Below are 22706 nucleotides of genomic sequence, written 5' to 3' on the forward strand. Positions count from 1 at the left end.
TTAACATGGCATATGTTAAATGGATTAAAAACTAGCTAAATGATAGGTCTCAAAATGTAATTATAAATGGAAGATCATTATCAAGCAGCAGAGGGTCCTGTGGCATCTTTAAGACTAACAGAAGTATTGGGAGCATAAGCTTTTGTGGGTAAGAACCTCACTTCTTCAGATGCAAGTGTATCTTGCATCTGAAGAAGTGAGGTTCTTACCCACGAAAGCTTATGCTCCCAATACTTCTGTTAGTCTCAAAGGTGCCACAGGACCCTCTGTTGCTTATTGCTTAGCGCATTACTAGAAGAAGCTCAAATACTACGGTGATGAGCATGTCATAAGAACCTATACAGATTAGAATAGAGATTTTCCCAAAAAGGCTAGTGAAGTTATAACCCACTGGTCAGTGCAGGTTACATGACTGCCTCTATGCCTGAGTCACAGATTATATGAATCTGTTACCAGCACCCATCTGTAATTTTAGCTTTGGGGGTGCCCAGTTCAATCTCTGGGGTTGGCCAAGATGCCAGGCCATCACACAAGTAGGAGCTCATCCAAGACTCAAACTAAACACCTCCAGTGCTAAACACAAATCTCTACAACTTGAACTAAGCAGACAGACTCAGTAGCAGGGGACTGAAACAGACTCACATCCTCTATGGTCAGGCACAGAAGGAGATCAGTAACACACTGACCACAGACAGTGGAAACTAGAGGTAACTCATCCCAAGCATCTGAAATCTACAGCAGCTCAAATCCCAAATTCCACTTATGTGATGGCTGCCATACTGTGGATTGAATTAAGGACCTCCAGACCTCCAAATCTTTACAGCCTGAGCTAAACCACCAGGCTCCAAGGCTGAGAGCTGCAGCAGACCTGTATCCTCGGTGGATCAGGTATAGAGGGGAATGCAAAACACACTGGCAGTATGCTAGATAGATAAAGCCTTTCTCTCCATCTCTTGCAGACAAACACAGTGCTGGGCACAATCTGGCTTGCTACACAATCTATCATGCATTCCAGCACTATCAGCAGTAAATAGTCTCATTTCAATGAATAATTGTCTCTCTCACATGACAGCATGGAATTTTAAATAGCATCTCCTGCACATTCATAGAAACAAGCCTAAAAAGATCTGTTCTTGTAGGATAAGTAACATGCTGTTGGTAACGTTTACTGGAAAATTGTCCTTGGATTTTTTTGCAGGAATTAAAAATGGAAAATTGATTCTTGCAAAAAAATTTAAAAAATTTAAAACACTGAACTGAAAATTACATTTGAGGTAAATGTATGTCGTTTTGTTAAACTTTCCCCAAACACTATTTGAAGGGCTGTGAAAATGTAATGTCTAAAGAACAAGACCCATGTCTGAGAGTACAATGTGAGGAAATAAACTGTTCCAAAGCTAATCCCTTGTTAGTATTCAGCAGTAAAATACATAGACGCCTCTCTATTTCCTCTGTTTTTCCTGTTCTTCATCTGACAATGTGGCTAAAGTATTAGACGAAGATCACAAGTTTCTAATGGTCAGACAATAACTACATAGACACAAGCAGATTGTTAAACGTAAGGGGGCAGATGCTCAGCTGGTGTATACTGGCACAGTTCCATTGAGTTCAACTGATTTACGCCAGCTGAGGAACTGGCCCAACCAGGAATATACTTTTTAAAATGTAAAATGGTTTATGGTTGTAACTCTCTTTGTAGAGTTTAAAAAGAGCATTAATGATAAACTACAAACAGCAACAGAGGGTCCTGTGGCACAAACTACAAACAGAAAGACATCAACAAGGGATCACAGTAAGGTAAAAATAAGCATGGCTAGTATCAAAAGATATTGGCAGAAGAACAGACTAACCAGAATTATAAACTGACAACAAAACAGCATTACAGGAAACCAACCTATTGTGTGTCATTGCATTTATTTTTCACAAAAATGTGTAGCTTACACAATAGGCCTGTGAATTATTTTCTCTGAGTGGTTAAGATTTATGGACCTGAGCTGTAACATTGGGATCAGTGTCTAAACTCTCATGAAGATCAGGGTGTTGGGCCCCAGCTTTTTGTTTGGTTAATTATGGACAGGGGCCACTGTCAAAAGTCAGATCTGCATCTCAGCTTCTCTAAAGTTCAGGGCTATTAGAATTTGAGGGTTTGGTTCATGCCCACATGAACTATCTGGTCCCATGACTCTATACTAGGACTTTCCCTAAAAATCCACATCTTACTGGACTATATATTCTCCCCTGTCATGGAAACACTTGTGGTAGGGAGAAAGTGCCATGATAACTCATCATGAAATGTGCAGTTTCAGAGCCATCCTTCACTCTCTTAGGAGTCATATGATTTACATTTGTCTATCTCATTTGTGGTGCAAACAGTCAGCTAGATGTCTAGCTTTTAATGTTTGTGCCTGGACCTTGCTGAAGACTCACAAATCCAGATGCACAATCAGGGCTATTGTATAAGTGACACATTTTTGTGAAAAATAAATGCAATGACACATAATAGGAGACATGAAAGAGTTGTTTCAGCTAAGGACAAGAATAAGGCGCATAAAAAAAGTCACTGAATGATGCTTCTTGTCCCAGTGCTGTCCAAGTCCAGCTTTCTGTGCCACTTGCAGAATGAAGCCTTATACAGACCTTATTATGGTAAGACCCAACCTTTAAAATTCTTCTCAAACTGAAAGCCCCAAATTTACCACTGGGATGCAGTACGGGACTGATGATTAAGTAGAATGTCCAAAATTATCTGGTGACATGTTTTGGCCACCTGACAAGCAAAACCCACCCGGATTTGACAAGATTCTGTCAATCACCCAGCTCACCTGGGGTGAAGGACCAAAGCAAAGTTACTTGCATTATAGTGGGAACATCTGTTTAAAAATGCCATTGTGTCAAGTAAGGAAAACAACATGCAGCTTTAAAGTATTTTTTGACAACATGTTAAAAAAGGCAGCAGGGTGGCAAAGTTTATATGTGGATTAAAATAAAAACATGCATCTGACGAAGTGGGTATTCACCCACGAAAGCTCATGCTCCAATACGTCTGTTAGTCTATAAGGTGCCACAGGACTTTTTGCTGCTAATAAAAACATTGACACTGTTTCTTTAATTACATAATGCTTCCCCTGCTCCTAGTGAGCATGCAGTGTGTAAAGTGTCAGAGTGATAACACAGCTCTAGTTGATTGTGATTTTCCCTGAAACATGATTGTGCCTAGATTTATACAGCATACAACCGCAAGGAACACAAACATTCTGTTCCTTTCCCACAAGAAGTGTAATTTATCCCAGGACCCATTATCCTAATAGTAGCACTCTGAACTGTGGTTGAACTTCCAGTGGTGACTGTTCTGAACTCCTGAAGGTAAATTTGATTTTCAGCAAGGGAATAAAAAGAAGAAAAGAAAAAAAGGAAGAATGAGAGAAGGAGAAATGGAAGACTCACTGCTTTTAAAATGCTGACAGCTTCTTTGCTGAGCCAGACTGGGTAGAGCACATCATCATGAAGGATGGATTCAAAGAGATCATCTTCATTGTCAGCTTCAAAAGGAGGTTGCCCAGCCATCATTTCATACATCAGAACACCCAAAGCCCACCAGTCTACCGAGGGACCATATTCTAACTCTTGGAGGATCTGTTAGGGAAACAGAGAGGTCAGATTTAATAGGCAACCTGAGTGATACCTTCAGATGCATGTTTATTGATTAGACACAAGATGCTTATCCTACTACAGTGTCTCAAAGAGGCCAAATCCTGTTGACTTCAATGGCAGTAGGCGTGGGCTTTTTACTTGTGCAGCTCCTATTAATATCAATCATATGGCTAAATTTCAATGTGTTGCACTGAAAACCAACCTGCAGTAGTGTTCTCAGAAGCATTAACCAAGTTTATTGGTCTCCCCTAGCATGTTCATGAGTAAAAGAGTTGTATAGCCTTCTATATTGTTTAAACCAAGTTGGGGAAAAGTATACTGCATATGCAAAAAATTGGTGGCAAATGTAAAATCAGAACATAACTGCCATCCTGGATCAAACCAATGGCCTATCTAGCCCAGTATGTTGTCTCTGACAATGACCAATACCAGAGCGTCAGGGTGAGTGTACAGAACAGGGCCGATGGTGTAATCCTCTCCCACCTTCCTTTCTCAGCTTCTGGCAGTCAGAGGTTTAGGGTCGCCCTGAGCATGGGATTGCATCCCTGACCATCTTGGCTAATAGCCATTGATGGACCTATCCTCCATGAACTTACTAAGGTCTTTTTTGAATCCATCTGGCTTTTGGCCATCACAAGATTCCATAGCAATGAGTTCTATAGGTTAATTGTGTGTTGCGTGAAAAGTATTACGTCTTGTTTGTATTAAATCTTCTGTCTGTTAAATTAAAACCATGACACCTGGTTTTTGTATTATGGAAAAGGGTAAATAACACTTCTCTATTCGCTTTTTCCACACCATGTATGACTTTATAGACCTCTATGATATCCCCCCTTAGTCATCTCTTTTCTATGCTGAATAGCCTTAATCTTTTCAGTCTCTCCTCGTATGGAAGCCATTCCATATCCTTGATCATCTTTGTTGCCCTTCTCTGAACTTTTACCAGTTCCATGATATCCTTTTTGAGATCAGGTGACCAGAACTGGACACAATATTCAAGTGTGGGTGTACCATGGATTTATATAGTCCCATTATGACGTGTTCTATCCTAATGTCTATATCTTTCCTAATAGTTCTTAACATTGTTAGCCTTTTTGACCACTGCTGCATGTTGAGCTGAACTTTTCAGAGAACTATCCACCAAGACCTCAAGATTTAGAGTGGTAATTAATTTAGAACCCATCCTTTCATTGTCCCTGTCTTGAACACTGTACATTGATGTAGTTGGTCCTGTTGCACAGAGATCTGATAAGATTTATAATAATCCTTTTAGTATGAATACTGGAAGCCAAAAGCATCCTCCTTTGAGAATTTTGTTTACAATAGGAAAACATGATACCCTTTCGTGCAGCATCAACCCCACTGTATTATACTAAAGATTGTAGACTTTGCTTTAATTATTAAATTAATTAAATTAATGGAGATATCCTATCTCCTAGAACTGGAAGGGACCTTGAAAGGTCATCAAGTCCAGCCCCCTGCCTTCACTAGCAGGACCAAGTACTGATTTTTGCCCCAGATCCCTAAGTGGCCCCCTCAAGGATTGAACTTGCAACCCTGGGTTTAGCAGGCCAATGCTCAAACCACTGAGCTATCCCTCCCCCTATCTTTGCTTCTTGGGAAAACTGGCAGGTTTTCTACTTGTAGTGGCAGCAAGTTCCAATGTGTGACACAAGCAAGTCCAACTTTGCAACAGAGACCTCGGATGGGTTAGAGTGATTATTATTATATTACTCCAGGGCTACTGTTATTCGAGGAACAAGCTTAATTGTTGACTTTAGTCTGTTGGAAAGGAGTCTGCAGTTTCGCTGCAAAGTATCAACACAAGAAGGTGACAGGTTAAAAGAAAAGGTACTATGACCCCAGGTTGATAGCTGTAATGGCAACCACTATACATACACTCAAAGGTTATTAGCATTATAGCTGGAATCCTCTGGGTAGGGATTATTGTACTCAGCTCTACTGAATGCTGATTGTACTGTATATATAAAAGCCATCCAATATTAATATAAGCACAGGTATTGGTCTAAGATTTGAATCATAGTGCTTGGATCCAGATCTAAATGTCCCCAAAATTTGTAGGTGGTTGGACCCTATGTTTTGGTTTGTGATATTATAGAAATACATTACAGAAATGTCAGCTGCAAAGTTGTCCTCAGAATTGGACTTCTCCATGGTCTGGTGTGGGAATGATCTTTGGATTTCACATTTTTGCTTTGGCATCCTGCCAATCAAAAGTAACATGAACGATATAGTGGTGACTCAAGAGGACAAAGCAGTAGGAAAGCTGGAGGAAAAGGAATGGTGAGAAACAAACAAAAAGGGAAAATGGGAGTTTTGCCACCTTCAATGGGCCCAAATTTTCATCTGAAAATGTCTAGGAGTTTAGTACTGCCTTTTTATTTAGTAAAAATTTATAAAAGAATCCACAAAGTTCTGATTCTTTTTTCTAGTGGAGTAAAGAAATAATGTTCACAAAGCCAAAACCTTACACAAACTCATTTTGCTTTCCTTTTCTTACTGGAGTGCTCTCTCAAACTGCGTAAACCACCCTAGCACAAATTATGTAGCTTTAAAATGAGTTCCCTTGCCTTTGCACTTACCAATACTTGGTATTATCTAATGCTAAAACTACAGATTTACACTTTATCTTTACTTAGCAACCAACATTTTCCCCCTGCAAAATAATGTTTGATGAAAAAAATGCTGATATAACTTTTTGCCCAGCATCCTTAGCACAAATGCAATATGTGTGAGATACATGTAGGCCACCTTTACTAAAGGGGCCTCTGAACTTTATTGGGAATGTTCCAGTCAGGGCTGGCTCTGGCTTTTTTGCCACCCCAGGCCGGAGCGTCGGGAGGAGGGCAGAGAGCCCGGCCGCGGCCCTGCTCTCCCCAACCAACTGGAGCGCCGGGGGAGGGCGGCGAGCCCGCTGCGTCTCCGCTCTCCCCGGATGAGCGCCGCTCCCCTCCACGTGCCGCCCCAAGCACATGCTTGGTAGGCCGGTGCCTGGAGCCGGCCCTGGTTCCAGTTGGGAAGATCCTGTGCGCTGCAATCCAGCCTTAGAGACCACAACTCCCATGATGCCTTGGGGAAAGAGAGAGAGACTTGCTCTTCCAGGCAGTGCAGGGAGAGCAGGCGGTGGGCTCCATTTTTGGGGAGAGGAGCCAGATTACTGGTGTGGAGCTCTGTCCATACCAAGAGCTGCTGCTAGGAAGCCAGAAGCTGCTGCTGAGAGCCTGCTGTGGCTTTGATTGAGCAGGGAGCTTCAGAGGTAGGTTGGTGGCTTCACTGGAGCCAAGGGAGAGATGATTGCTGTGCCTGGAGCTGAATGAGTTGGGCCTGCATTGAAGGCAGTGTGAGTAACCCTCTCTCTGGTTTGGGAAAGGGAAGGGGCACAGCAGAGAGTCTGAAGAGAGGCAGAGTGATCTTCCCATCGAACCAGGACCCAGAGCTGCTGACATGTGGTGAAGCCAGCTCCAGTCGTCAGAGGGGTTGTGCAGCTTGTTGCCTTGGCTGGACTGATACACAGAACTAACAGCGTGCTGTCTCCAGCTGCAGATCTCCAAGCGCTCCCATGCAAGTGTCTAGGACTCTGAAATCCAGAGGAGTGTACACTGCGGGGTGGGGTAAATGGTGGCAGTGCAAATGCCAGTTACATAAGATTCATTTATTACTATATATTATATTTGTTAATTGATTTTATTCAACTGCCCCCCGTGGATTTAAATTAGTAGTGACATATAACACTGCTCTACAGCCAAAATGCTTCTGAAATAAATGTAGTCAAACTTTACTAATTCTGGGTCACTGAGAACGAAAATGATGCTTAAAATTGTTGATTGGCTCTAGTTTTCAAGATATGCTATTGGGTCAGTATATACGACCCTTGACTTGGGAATGACGGAGGATAAGTGAGTTATAAAGGGAAGGGATCTCAATTTAAACCAGAAATGACTAAAATACATCTTTGACTGGATCGATGAATAAATCTATGACTGGATTTGGACAGTACTTGCTTTTTAGGCAAAACAATGAATGATGCAATCTGAAGCTGGTATTGCGTCATACATGATATGAATTGCATCATGTTATTCCTAGAAGTCATGGATGATGCAATCATAACGAAGCTTACATCACTCTGCTGAACAAATTGCCCTATATCAGCTCTAGAAATCATACAGTGTCGTGCTCTCTTATTTGTCAGTGTTTGATTTTTGCAAAGGGACACATTTCTGTTTAGCCAAAGTAAGCAGAGATGCCTCGTACTTGTGTGAACAGTGCAGATAACTTCTGCTATGTTTGTGGTGAAGTGACTTTTGCATCACAAAAGCGCAGTATAACTACTATGGTTAAGAGAGCCTATCACCTTTATTTTGGCTCCAAAATTGGAGATCAGGACAAGAGGTGGGCCCCACACATATGCTGCAACACTTGTGCAACAAATCTTCGCCAGTGGTTGAACAGGAAAAGGAAATCTATGCCTTTTGCAGTGCCAATGATTTGGAGAGAGCCAACAGATCATACCAGCAATTGTTACTTCTGCATAGTGCCTCCAGTTGGGAAAGGTGTGTCAAAGAAGAAAAAGTGGACTGTGCATTATCCAAACATTCCATCAGCTATATGCCCAGTACCCCCTGGAGAAGGACTGCCGGTTCCTGATGCACCAGAATCATTCTCACTTGAGTCAGACGAGGAAGAGGAAGAGGATGAAACTTCTGGTCCTGAACCATCAATGTCACAGGACCCACATTTTCTCCCATCCTCCTCCTCTGAACCACACCTCATAACGCAAGGTGAACTGAATGACCTTGTCAGGGATTTGGAACTACCCAAGAGTAAGGCAGAGCTGTTGGGCTCCAGACTACAGCAGTGGAATCTCCTGGCAGGTGATGTTAGGGTTTCCATGTTCCGTGACTGTCAAAAGGATCTTGTCCCATTCTTCTTCATGGAAGGTGATCCTGTAGCCTGCAACAACATCGATGGTGTGATGGCAGCCCTCAACATCGTTCACGATCCAGATGAGTGGAGACTGTTCACTGATTCATCGAAGACGAGTCTTAAAGCTGTTTTACTGCATAATGGCAATGTTTTGCCATCAATTCCAGTTGGTCATGCAGTCCATATGAAGGAAACCCATGACAACATGAAACAACTTTTGAGGTGCATAAACTATGACCAACATCAGTGGCAGCTTTGTGGCAATTTGAAGGTTGTTGCTCTCTTCCTTGGTCTGCAGACTGGATACACAAAGTACTGCTATTTTCTCTGTGAATGGGATAGTCGTGCAAGAGATTCCCACTACATCAAGAAAGATTGGCCACTCCGACAGTCATTGGAGCCTGGGAGGAAAAGTGTTCAGCATCCACCACTTGTTGAATCAAGGAAGATTTTGTTACCACCCTTACACATCAAGCTGGGTCTGATGAAGAACTTTGTCAAGGCCATTGACAAAACACAAGCAGCTTTCTGGTACCTCCTTGGAAAATTTCCAAGGTTAAGTGAAGCTAAGATAAAGGAAGATGTCTTTGTTGGTCCTCAGATTCGTGAACTTCTTCGAGATGATGCATTTGACCATGCACTGCGTGGCAAGGAAAAGACGGCATGGAAAGCCTTCCAGTTAGTGGCAATAAATTTTCTCGGAATCAACAAGGCAGACAACTACAGGTTGTTGGTGGAAAACCTCCTCAAGGCATACAAAAGCCTTGGTTGCAACATGTCACTAAAGATACATTTTTTGCACTCTCATCTAGATTTTTTTCCACCGAACTGCGGAGCAGTGAGCGACGAGCACGGCGAGCGATTTCACCAGGACATTGCAACAATGGAGAAACGCTATCAGGGCAAATGGAGCCCATCAATGCTTGCAGACTATTGCTGGACAGTGACAAGAGATGCTCCATTTAATGAATACAAGAGATAAGCCAAGAAGCGCCAAGTAGACACTGAATAGGACTAAACTATGTACATAATAGTTTTTTGCCTTTTGTTTCACAATAAATTTTATTTATATAACCCTTTTGCTGATTTTTAAAGTGTTACATAAACAGGACAGGTGAAATATTATCATGTAAAGCAACCATAAACACATGAAAAGACCTAGGTTTACAATTTATGATTAAAACTCTACTATCTACACAATATACATAGACATAAAATGTAAAAACTTAAATATCTTAGAAACAGTAGCCAATCAGTTGTTTTAATTGTCATATTTGAATTCAGCACATCAAAATACATAATAAATAGCACATTTTATCTCTGAAGCAGACGACATCTCAAAAATTGTAGACCAGTGTAATCTTAGACTGTTATACCCTGTTTCTTTAACTTGTTAAGTAAAGGTGTGTTAACTCTAAATTAAGTATAGTGGACGTATATTATATATAATTGGTATTTTTGAGTTAGACCCATGCCACAGATTTATTTATTAATTATTATTATTGTTGTTGTTATTGTTATTATTACTATTTGAAGGGGTTTATTCCTGGAGGTTCCCAAGGCATGTCATTGAGTGTGTACAGGGGCCAACCAGGTGGAGGCACTGCCAATTGTAAATTCCTTTAGTATAAAGGGACTGCAGCAGAGGGGTGGATAAAGGATTCCCACCTATCCAACATCACCACTGGGATACTCAGTCTCCTTTAATGTCAACAACATCAGGCACCCAGGCACAAAGATGAGTGTTGCCTGTTCCGAGTAACCCAGGGAAGAAAGGGGGGTTACATACAGGACAAAATTTTCAAGGATTGGTGGCTAAACTTGAATGGGCAAATCTGTACAGAACTTGTTTTGCACATACCAATGCTTGTACTTGTAAAGGGAATCCATGTAAATGGTGCTGACTCAGCTTAGGCACTGACCTTTGAAAATGTATCCCTGGTATTAAAATCTAGGTAATCTACAAATAGCATAGTGCTATGTCATCTTTTTTATCCAAATATCACCCACTATGTGAATGTAAGTTATGTCCAAATCCATCCATGCATAAATTTGCATATTTCCCCATTCCATTTGGACGAACAGGGGAGTCTATTATATGTCACTCATCAGTACCTCAGAGCAGAGAAACAATGATACTCCCATATAGGTCTAAAACAATATAATACCTACAGTATGTTACATTGTGTCAGATCATATCTATGTAAGTCTTATTACACAGGTGAACACATCCCTGTTTTTAGGCCTGGGTACAGGTCATTGCTGGGAGGGAGCATCCGATTACATCTAGCATCTGAAAGATTTAGAAGCACCTTCAAAGCAGCAGTAGGGTCATAAATGTGGACAAGAAGAAGAATAATGCAATATGCCAGGAACATGTGTTAGAGGAAAATGTTAAATGACAACATCATGCAATAACAAACTGGTCACTTTAGCTTCAATTTGACATTTTTGTTCTTCACCTTCTAGTACAGAACAAGACAAAAGACTAGATGATAAAAGAGCAAAAGTTGAGCATGTTTAACTGCTCGAGTCTTTTAGTAGTTGCAGCAAGGAGTGTATGACATGGGTATTTTGACATATGGAATGACTACTCAATTTAAAGGAAAGGTAACATGGAATGGGCAAATATTCAGTGGGAAAACCTAATACACTATTACCCACTAACGAAAGAATGACAGACAACCGGCTACCAGCAAAGCTAAACAATTTACTAGAGAATGCCATCAAATACAGTACAGGAAACTTTTAAAAGCAAGGTTTCAACAGCTATCAAGTACAGAATCACAGACATTGCCCCTCCCTTACACTCAAAGGTCCAGATTTTCCGAACTACTGATGCTGAGTAGGTTACTCCTTGTAGAGATCCACAGATTTCAACAGGATTATTCAAGTAGTGCAGATGACAGAATCTGGCCCATATTTTTCACCTTGCACATACAACAGATACAGTTATCCATGTGTACCATGGTTAATTTTGATTACTGGCAATATTTGTATGTGAAGTCTGGTATAAAAAATACCTCAGGAGCTATGTAGTCTGGTGTTCCGCAAAATGTAGTGGTTGTTACTCCGTTCAGAATCCCTTCTTTACACATTCCGAAATCCGCCAGCTTGCAATGACCCTCTGCATCCAGAAGAATATTGTCCAATTTCAGGTCTCTGGGATAATAAAAAGGTATAAGATTCAATATTTAACCCTTTTTCTCAAACAGGCCACACACTGCAAAAATTTTAAGTACATGGCCTCCAGCTGACCCACAAACTATAGGAAAGCACAAACAGGTAAGTGCACAGCAAAACCAAACAGAATCAGCTGTTCGCTATGTGTATGTAGAGTTTCAAGGGGTGATTCTGGTGTAACAAGAAAACTGACGGTAGCAAGCACTTTGTAGGATTAGGCCCTTAAACTTTTGTCAGCTGCATAAAAGCACAAGCCTCAAGCCCAACCCAGCCATACTCAGCACAATATCAAAGATGAGTGTGAAAAGACTTCCCCCTTTATAATTCCCAAATCTAGGCCTGGCCAGAGGCCACTTTAGATTCCATCATACCTAAAGCTCGGTCTGCACAAAAGAGATTCACAGTGGACAAAGTCTAACAATGAAGTTATACTGGTGCCAAACTCTAATGTAGATCTGCTGTATCAGCGCAAAACGAGGCTTACCCCAGTCATGCTTACCTGGGCATGTTACTGAGTTACAATAAACCCTGCTTTGCACCACTGCAGCCTGTCTATATTAGGAGTCTGCACTGGTGTGTAACCTAACTGATGTAATCTAGGGTGACCAGATGTCCCGATATTTCGATGTTTGTTCCAATATCCGCCAGCTGTTTTTTTTTTTTTGCTCTGCCGGCGGGCACCCCCCGCCCCCCATGTGTCCCGATATTTTCTTCCCTTCATCTGGTCATCTTAAGGTAATTACATCAGCACAAATCCCTTAATGTAAACAGAGGCTAAGAAAAATAGAAGTAGCCATTCTAGCAATCAGGGTTCACCGTGTTGCTCCAGACATAGCCCTTTGCCATGCGAGAAGAAAGACACCAAACTATTACTCCAGCTTGACTCCACTCAGAGGTTCTGTCTACACTGGAGGATTCCTCCAGAGGCAGGCTAGGCAGGCTTTGCTTTTCCTTTGTGCTGCTGGAGTGGTGCAAAGAGTCAGAGCATGTTGGGGATCTGGCCTCAAAAACTGGTAGGAAGTTACCATTGCCAAAGGCTAGCAAGATTCTGAGATCTGAGATTGGTGGTGTCAAAAAGCTTGCCCACCCCTGCTCCAGGGCGTGCCTTGGGAACCTTCAGCAATAAGCCTATTCTAATAATAATAATCTGTGGCATGGATTTAACTCAAAATACCAATTATAAATAATATATATCCAATATACTTAAATTAGAGAGCAATGTTCAATAATCCATCTTCCACACATTAAGGCAATATTTATATATCCTTTTAGGCTGAACGTGCACACAGAACACACTGCAATATGAAGGACTTTTGAGTCAAATAAGGACAGTTTTATTGTTCCAGCATTCAAAGAGCGTCTCTTAAAGCCACTCTGTTCATTGTGCTAAATGTAACACTTAGCAGATTCTAAAATTGGCGTATTTTTCAGTCCTGCAATCTGTGATTTTAAGAGGGGCACAGTACTGCCAACAACAGAACCCTCAGTGCTGGAGTTAAAAGCAAGAGTTGTCAAATACATCCAGGAAAGAAGACATCCTAACATAATGTGCATGAACAGTCACTTAAAAATATGGGATTGGGTTCCTATACTAGAATTTTAGTTCAAAGTTCTGATTCCAATGAGAGATAAGACTCAGGAGGATAAGCTCCCAGCCTTGCAATACCCCATTATTTTCTTTGCATAAAAAACTGTTCAGAAATAATCTCACAGGAATATAACACATTCATTGTTAAAGAGCAGCACAACACATCCTAGCAGCTGGTTTCTAATCATTCTTAGCATGAATGTGTTTATGTCAAAAATACCCAACTCTCAGTTACTAGATTGGGAGGGGTCAAAAACATGTTGAGAAAGGGATATCCACCTTTCCTGTCTCGCATAGTATTTATACATTTTCTAAAAATACTGTTGATGATTATCTCATGATTTAATACAGTGGATACTGTGCACCATTAGTTTATCTGTCACTTGCCTTAAGTTGGACCAAGAGGGGTAGAAAAACACTCGAACGAAAAAGCAAACAAGTAAAGAAACAAACTGATAAAAAGAACAAAAAATAAGTAGAAAGTGTTTCTGCTTAGAGGAGCATTATACAATCCTTTTTATTGTTATTTATTCATTTAGATGTATACAAAACTTAAAAAAGTGTCTGGGCTCTGAACACCTCTGCCATACATTAAAAATACAAGCCAACAAATACAGACAAAAAGAAAGAAAGAAAGAAAGAAAGAAAGAAAGAAAGAAAGAAAGAAAGAAAGAAAGAAAGAAAGAAAGAAATGAAAAATAGCAGTTTTTCCTAAGGCAAGGAAGGGAACAAAATCCCACTCTATATTCACACTGTACCAGCTGGAGCCAACTATGCTAAAACAGACTTAGTAGTATCATTCAGCCACATTTCAGCAATACTTGTATAACATATATGCCTAATAGGTAGGTATCTCTTCAAGAGACCTATAAGGGGTGGCGGTAGGAGTGAGTTGTGTCTGGGTCATTGTTGCTAGGCAGATTTACCACTCCCCATCCAGAAGTTTCTGGAATTGGGTTTGGTAGTTTTGGATATGCTCCAATAGGTTCCCTGTTGCTGGGATCAGACTCCATGAGGGCAAGTGGTCAGAGCAACTGCTTTACAAAAGGCCATGTGCCCTGTGTGAGTTGGGAGAAAGGAGCAGAAAGGAGGCTGTTTTCCCTAACTCTGAAGCATCTTGCAGCAGGTTAATGACATTGTTAACCCTCCAATAGGGAAGCATGGCCAATGTTAATTATAGAAAGGGGAAATTAGGAGGGAAAAATCATTTCTTCTATTTTAATTGAATACTTTGAATGTTGTTTGTGTGACGGGTTGGATCACAGAAACCCCCTTGGGAGCTGCCACCCAATGTGCAAAGACTACCCCTGCTCCTGTTTTCCCTGCCAGCTCAGGACTCCAGCACCCTGTCTTGCTGAGCCAGACACTCCCGTTTGGCTCCAGACACAGATCCAGGGTCTGAATCACTTGTCCCAAAGCTGCAAGTTTACCTGAAAACAGCTCACAGTAGTGTGCTTGTCTTTAGCACTCAGATGCCCAACTCCCAGTGGGGTCTAAACCCAGATAAATCCGTTTTACCCTGCATAAAGTTTATGCAGGGCAAACTCATAAATTGTTCGCCCTCTATAACACTGATAGAGAGATATGCACAGTTGTTTGCTCCCCCAGGTATTAATACATAGTCTGAGTGAATTACTAAATAGAAAGTGATTTTATTAAATACAGACAGTAGGATTTAAGTGGTTCAAAGTAGTAACAGACAGAACAAAGTAAGTCACCAAGCAAAATAAAATAAAATGCGCAAATCTATGCCTAATCAAACTAAATACAGATAATCTCACCCTCAGAGATGCTTCAGTAAGTTTTTCTCAGACTGGACATCTTCCAGGCCTGGGCACAATTCTTTCCCCTGGTACAGCGCTTGTTGCAGCTCAGGTGGTAGCTAGGGGATTCTTCATGATGGCTCCTCTCCCTCTCTGTTCTCTTCCACCCCTTTATATATCTTTTGCATAAGGCGGGAACTCTTTGTCTCTCTGGGTTTCCACCCCCCCTCACTGGAAAAGCACCAGGTTAAAGATGGATTCCAGTTCAGGTGACATGATCACATGTCACTGCAAGACTTCATTACTCACTTGCCAGCACACACATATACAGGAAGACTCACAGGTAAATACAGCCATCTGCAGACAATGGGAGTCATCAAGATTCCAAACCATCATTAATGGTCCACACTTTACACAATTACAATAGGCCCTCAGAGTTACATTTTATATTTCTAGTTTTAGATACAAGAGTGGTACATTCATACAAATCAGATGATCATACTCAGTAGCTTATAAGCTTTGTAATGATACCTTACAAGAGACCTTTTGCATGAAGCATATCCCAGTTACGTTACATTCACTTATTACCGTATTTTCTCGAAAACTATCTCAGTTACATTATATTGACTTATTATCAAGTTTTTATAAAACCATATAGAATGCACAACGTCACAGTTTGATTTTAGCCAAATTGTTTCAGTTAAATTGTCTCAATTAGTTTGATTCACGAACTTCTCTTTAAATGTGATAATGAGAAAAAAATCATTTATATTTTGCTATTCTCAGTTCTGTATTTTCTCATAATGGTTTTTAAAAAATTCTGTATATTTAACCGAGTAGTTGGTTAATCAGTTAGCTGACTGCCTAGCAGTGATTTCAGAAGAGGAAGAGTCTGCACGGATTCCAGCTGAAGATTCCTACAAGCAAATGGAGGGAAGATGTTGCTTTTGACTGACCTGTTTAGTTTTAATTAGTTTTCTGTATTTATGTCTTACTGTGAAGATAATGTATGAGGATTATAAAATAGCCATGTTATCTTCTAAAATTAAATTATTACAGTAAAACCTCAGAGTTATGAACTGACCAGTCAACCACACACCTCATTTGGAACTGGAAGTACACAATCAGGCAAGAGCAGAGACACCCCCCCCCACCCAAAAAAAGCAAACAGTACTGTGTTAAACATAAACTACTAAAAAAATAAAGGGAAAGCAGCATTTTTCTTCTGCACAGTAAAGTTTCAAAGCTGTATTAAGTCAATATTCAGTTGTAAACTTTTGAAAGAGCAACCAGAATGTTGTGTTCAGAGTTACGAACATTTCAGAGTTACAAAAAACCTATATTGCTGAGGTATTTATAACACTGAAAAAAGAACAGGAGTACTTGTGGCACCTGAGGTTCTATTGTATTATTTATTGTTTCATAAGATTTTATTAAGTTATAAATTAAATTCATTCCTTTTGTTCCTGTTGGGACTTGAATGTGGGGAGGTTGACCCTGTGCAATCCTTGCTGAAAATCCCTAAAGACCCAATTCTGGGTCTCCAGCTACTTTTCTATGGGAGTTGGGGGGGTTTTAGGTACTGGAGAAGGGCAATGAAGTGAACTGTAGCCCACCCAAAGGTTACATTTGCAGAACTGAGGACCTCATTCCTAGTCAAATCACCCCAACCTTCCTTCAGCATGAACCATGCATCCTCATCCACTGACAACTCAGCCATCCAAGAAATAATTAAAGGCAAAGTCACAAGAATCAAGATTTTTAACTTCATGAATCTGGTCTACACTTTATGAAACAGTCTGCCCCTCCTTGTGTCCCTCCACCCACAACTACAGGGATCACGTGAGCTAATCCCTTCATACCAATTCTTCTCAGTTCAGGCAGCATTGCTGCACTCTGTTGGCAACTGTAAAGAGCCCCAGCTGACCACCCACATAAGGTCTTCCAGGGCAGGCCACAAAGTGGTACTGTCCCAATACCAATGTAAGCACCCTCCTGAGTGCATTCCAGAATTACACTGGAAAAAAAGCTCCACCTCTAGGAACAAACAACAACAACAAAACAAAAAATCCCCCCCCCACACACCAACCCTTTTAACCTAGTAGGTCAACCATTTCTGCTCACCATCCTGGGTAAGCCCCAATTACAAAATCTCTCATTGTCATAGATAGGAGACAGATACTAACTAGCTCAATCTTACCCTGCCAATGGGAGGGGATAAATAAAACAAGAGAGTTAACTCCAAAAACCACACAAGCCCTCCATGAGACACTGCTTCCATCTGACTCACGAATGCTACACACACAAGGGTGTGTGTTCAGACAACACTGTGACATCATTTAGTAGGCCTAACAAAGAGAAGACTGGACTCTTGAAGACTGGGAAATTTCTACTGTGTGCTAACACTCTGACGAGAGTTGTGAAACCATTTACGTTCCAGGCTAAGCTAGCTGAGCTAATAAAGGGGTCAACTACAGCACCAAAGCAGTGCTGCCAGGAAATTAAACCTTCTAGGTGGAGGTTCAGAAACAAGCTTATAATTGTAGATGTTTTTTAATCTTCCAAATTTGGAAATCCCCACAACCTATGGAATAGTAAAAGCTGAATTAGAAAGTTGAGCTGTTAGGGTCAAACAATCATAGCATGATTACGTTTGACACAATCTGGGAACCAATTCCAGCTAGTATCAAAACAGAAGTTAAGAAGAGAAAGAAGGTCATAATGTGGCTAATTATGATAGAGGATTGATTAAATTCAAGGGACGGCTCAGAAAACTGGAAACTCTGGAATTTGTAGTGATAAGACTGATCCCAGAAGCTAACTATTCTTCTTAACTTTTAGCTTAATACTCTGAAATTGGAACTGGGGATTTCCCAGTGCAGGCAGAGGACACACTGGCAGCTGCTAGCATCTACTGTTTAACCTTTCGTAAAAGCCAGCAGCATGCTTGACAATGAATAGAAAATAGATGAATACATAATTACCACCCCAAGGATCTTCTAATCTAAAACAATCCTAGAGAGCAATAAAGCACAACAGCACCAGGCCACCATGTGCTGGAGAGGCAGAGTGGTGCAATCATTGGTTTTATTTGCTTATGGGTAGATAGACATTTGTAATGGGCAAGTTGGATAGAGACTCTAAGATAATTAATAGACAGGAAAATTCTGAATACATCACATTTACATCACACAAGTTTAAACCTACCTGCAAATGATCATCACATATTAATGCAGTGATTCTTGTAGCCATATTAATGCAGTGATTCTTGTAGCCTTCTTAATTTAAACAGTTAATATTTACTTGATTAGGGTTCACCTCTAGAAAAGCTAAAGTATGTGAGTTATCATTAAATGGATGATCCCTGAGACGCACATGATGAATAAAAAAATCTGTAGTTAGCCAAGAATTCAACACCTATTATAATCATATAAAGGACAGTAAAAAAAAAAAAAAAAGAACTTGTATACTCATGGTCCCTTGTGGGGAAATCCATAAACAGGAGAGTGTGTGACATCCTAGTTTCCACTATCTAGTCATCCTGATCTTCCCAGTTTCTAGGTGCCACTCTCTCTTATACCGTGTGACGCTAGTGCCCATTTTAGCCTATGCATATTCATAATGCATATACACCCCTTTTCTTCTTATGTTGGGGGCCCCAATTCCTATAGGTTAATCCATCATTTACTTCATACTTGTTATCATTTACAATAACAGTTGCTATGGCATTACTGCAGTTAATGCTTGTGACTTGTGATATATATTCATTAAAAATACCTAAAATATCAGTAATTCATATTTGTTGTTTCTTACTTCATCTTACTGCACTTATTTATACTTCACACTTGTGACTTGAGGTCTGTTGTCTGTCATTTATTTATGTCAAGCTATACTTAGGCCTTTCCACTCGTGCTTACTGTCAGTACAGGTCCTTAGGCTTCCAGGTTCACTACTCGCATTACAGCAGAAGCCACACCTTTGGGCATCATCTGAAATCCTACACACGCTACATTCTGAACCTTTTCCAAACTGTGACCCTCATCGACTTTCAGGCCAGAGGGTGCCATCATGATCATCTAGTCTAATCTCCTGCACATTGCATGCCACAAAACTTTGCCCATCCACTCCTGTAATAGACCCAGAACCTCTGGCTGAGTTACTGAAGTCCTCCAATCATGATTTAAAAACTTCAAGTTACAGAGAATCCAGCAGTTGCACTATGCCAGTGATGCATGCCCTGTGTTGCAAAGGAATGTGAAAAACCCACAGGATTTCTGCCATTCTGAGCTGGGGGAAAATTCCTCCCTGATCCCAAATATGACGATCAGTTAGACCTGAGAATGTGGGGAAGAGTCAGAGGCCAAACACCTAGGAAAGAATTCCCTGTGGTAACTCAGAGCCCTCCCCATCTAGTGTCCCATCACCGGTCATTAGAGATATTTGCTACTAGCAGTCGCAGACCAGTTGCATGCCATTGTAGGCAGTCTCCTCATACCATCCCTTCCATAAGTTTATCAAGTTCAAGTTAGATTTTTTGCCCCCCATTATTCCTCTTGGAAGGCTGTTCCAGACTTTACTCCTTTGGCTTTTAGAAACTTTTGTCTAATTTCAAGCCTAATCTTATTGGTAGCCAGTTTATATCCATTTGTTCTTTTGTTAACATTAGCACTTAACTTAAATAACTCCTCCCCTTCCCTGGTATTTGTCCCTCTGATGTATTTATAGAAAGGAATCATATCTCCCCTCAGCCCTCTTTTGGTTAAGCTAAACAAGCCAAGCTCTTCGAGTCTCCTCTCATAAGGTGGGTTTTCCATTCCTCTGATCATCCTAGTAGCCCTTCTCTGCACCTGTGCCAGTTTGAATGAATCTTTCTTAACCATGGGAGATCATAATTGCACACAATTTTCCAGATGAGGTCTCACCAGTGCCTTGTATAATGGTACTAACACTTCCCTGTCTCTGCTGGAAATACATTGCCTGATGCATCCCAGGATTGCATTAGCCGTTTTTCATGGCCGCATCACACTGGTGTCTCGTAGTCATCCTGTGATCAACCAATACACCCAGGTCTTTCTCCTCCACTGTTGCTTCCAACTGATAAGTCCTCAGCTTACAGAAAAAACTCTTGTTGTTAGTTCTTAAGTACATGACCTTGCATGTTGCACTATTAAATTTCCTCCCATTTCTATTACTCCAGTTTTCCAGGTCACCCAGATCTTCCTCTCACTTGACCCTCACAGAAAGAAGTTCTGGGACCCCTTCGTCTAGTCAAAAAGACAGCTGGAGGGTTTGCAACCCTTAACTGCCAGTTGAGAACCCATATGTTAATGGACTTTAAAATTATTCTTAACATAAGCAAAAAATATACTGGAGTTAAACTAAATTAGGAGAAATTTGAAAGAGACTTTAAAACAATAGCAGCACAATTCCTATAGCCAAACATGTAGGAAGCGAGGAGACAAGTTGAGGTTAACAAAAGCCAAAATTCATAGCTAGAATAGTCAAATGAAAATCTATCAAGGCTGCAACACCTTCTGTACTTGAAACCATTGAGGAGTATTTGATTAATTTACAGTTACCACATTTTAAAAAACAAATAGTTATGCAACCCTGGGGAAAAAAATCAAATGACTAAACGGACATATGGTAAGAGAGCTGGTAGGCTGAGGCACTTCACCCTGTCACACATAGAAAAGATGAAGAAACAAAGTGAGTATAACAGAAAAGAATGGTCAGGAAGCATATCTTTGCACCACACTGCGGTCAATGAAGAAAGTGAAAGCAAGTAAAGAGCATCCCAGGAGGACAAGAATTCAAAAGAGAGACCACCCCACTAGAAAAAGTGCCACGTTTTTTCATTCCTTAGAAAAGTAGTATAGTATATTCTTCTTTGTTTTGATTAGCTGAGGATAGTATTTTCTTTAGGAATGTTTCCCTTAAGTGTATGAAAAATGTGTGTGTGTGTGTGTGTGTGTGTGTGTGTGTGTGTGTGTGTGTGTGTGTGTGTGTGTGTGTGAGAGTTAGCAGGACAACTGCAAGGCTCTGTTATCCGTCATGTCACCCCAGTCTAATTTCTTCCCTCTTATTACTTTATACCTATTTCACACTACCACCACATTTGTACATTACTTGAGTGAACACGTGGTGCTCTTTGCATATGTTCCTTGGAGACAGAAAAGCTGATATGCAACCAATTATGGCTGCAGAAGAGCTGTATATACTGTGGCTTCCCCCACTTTTGTGATAACCCAAGTCCTGCTTGAGGTGTGGGAGATGTGGCCCACATCACTTCTTATCCAAGGTCTCTTGTGTGACAATGTAAAGTGGTCCCAACCAAGCCAATGGACTAATTTGTACAGATTTACCATATAAATTGCTTACAGAACCAAATTCTCTCTCTCCTAACTACACTGCTCCAAAAAACACTTCTATTTAAATATGCAGTACCCTCTGCTGTGCAATATACAATTAGAGCAATAACTTCTGATTGTGCAGCCATGAAAATTGTTACTGTAATATTATTCTACTGTCTGTGTTCACTAAACGTGTTCAAACTCAATAACAGAGGATGCTGAAAAGAACTATTTTATTTGAGTATAGTTTTAATTATACTTAGAACAGAGTTTAAGGAAGCTCTTTTAAAAATACTGAGCTTCCTCAACTCCCTTCAACTTCAGTGGGAGTTGGAGATATTCTGCATCTGGCTGGATTGTTTTTTTTTAAAAATAGGCATAGAAAGGGGGTAGCAGTTTTGACAGTGCTAAGGCCTGTGTTTCCCCAGAACTGCTCCAAGAAACAGCCAACTATTTTGTTAATTTGGATAGTGAGTAAATAGCCATCAATCTCTGCAACTTAGAGTAACTGTCTACACAAAACGACTCATTCTGTCTTTTGTTTCCCAGTATTAATGCCAGCTGTCTTCCTCTAAATCCGAACCTCCCAAATGATATAGTATGGGGTAGCTCAGTGACAACAGTCTATTAGATTTCTTCTTTCTCCTTTTGCATTCTATTCTCGGGGACTAAGAAAAGTCATCTGTGTCTGGCAACATGAGACCCCACAACATGAGAGGATTGCAAACAGCCCAACCAGTCATGCCAGGAAAATGCCCAAGTCACCTGAATGCAGTAGAAATATATTAAGCTCTCTTTTTCCTGGTTAGTGTGCCAAAATCTACTGTACAGACACAGTTCAGTTGACTTCAGCAATCGACTACCGAAAATATGCTCTTTTTCAACATTTCTTTTTTCAGGAAGCATTAAATAGAATAATTTGGGCCTTGGCTTTGATTTGTGAACACTTGCCAGCATGACAAATAACCATGCAAGCTAGCATGATTGAAGGATCTGTTCGAGAGAGATCCAGGCCTATAATAGCAAGGCTGGTGCAGGTCAGAACAGAGGTGCATGGACAGACGCCATGCGGACTGTAGGCCACCAATGGAGGGGATGAGAATCTGTACAGTGCCCACTCATATTGGGCCTAGTTCTGCAAAGGTGCTGAGTACCCTCAGTTCTAGTAAGAGTTGAGATTATCATGCAGGATTGGATTATTATAACCTGACATTAGCCAGTAGC

At 40.7% G+C, this 22706-nt stretch overlaps 1 protein-coding gene across 2 annotated transcripts in view; it reads right to left on the reverse strand.

Moving 5' to 3' along the window:
• PRKCE (protein kinase C epsilon) overlaps window positions 1–22706 on the reverse strand; it is a 478428-nt gene that overhangs the window by 32685 nt on the left and 423037 nt on the right. For both annotated transcript variants that reach the window (XM_034764425.1, XM_034764424.1), the window contains 2 exons: window positions 11619–11757; window positions 3445–3633 (listed from right to left, as the gene is read on the reverse strand). In XM_034764425.1, coding sequence (XP_034620316.1) covers window positions 3445–3633; window positions 11619–11757 — 328 coding nt within the window. The remainder of the gene's footprint in view (window positions 1–3444; window positions 3634–11618; window positions 11758–22706) is intronic.

This window comes from Trachemys scripta, chromosome 3 (genome assembly GCF_013100865.1).
Source record: "Trachemys scripta elegans isolate TJP31775 chromosome 3, CAS_Tse_1.0, whole genome shotgun sequence".
Lineage (NCBI taxonomy): Eukaryota > Metazoa > Chordata > Testudines > Emydidae > Trachemys > Trachemys scripta.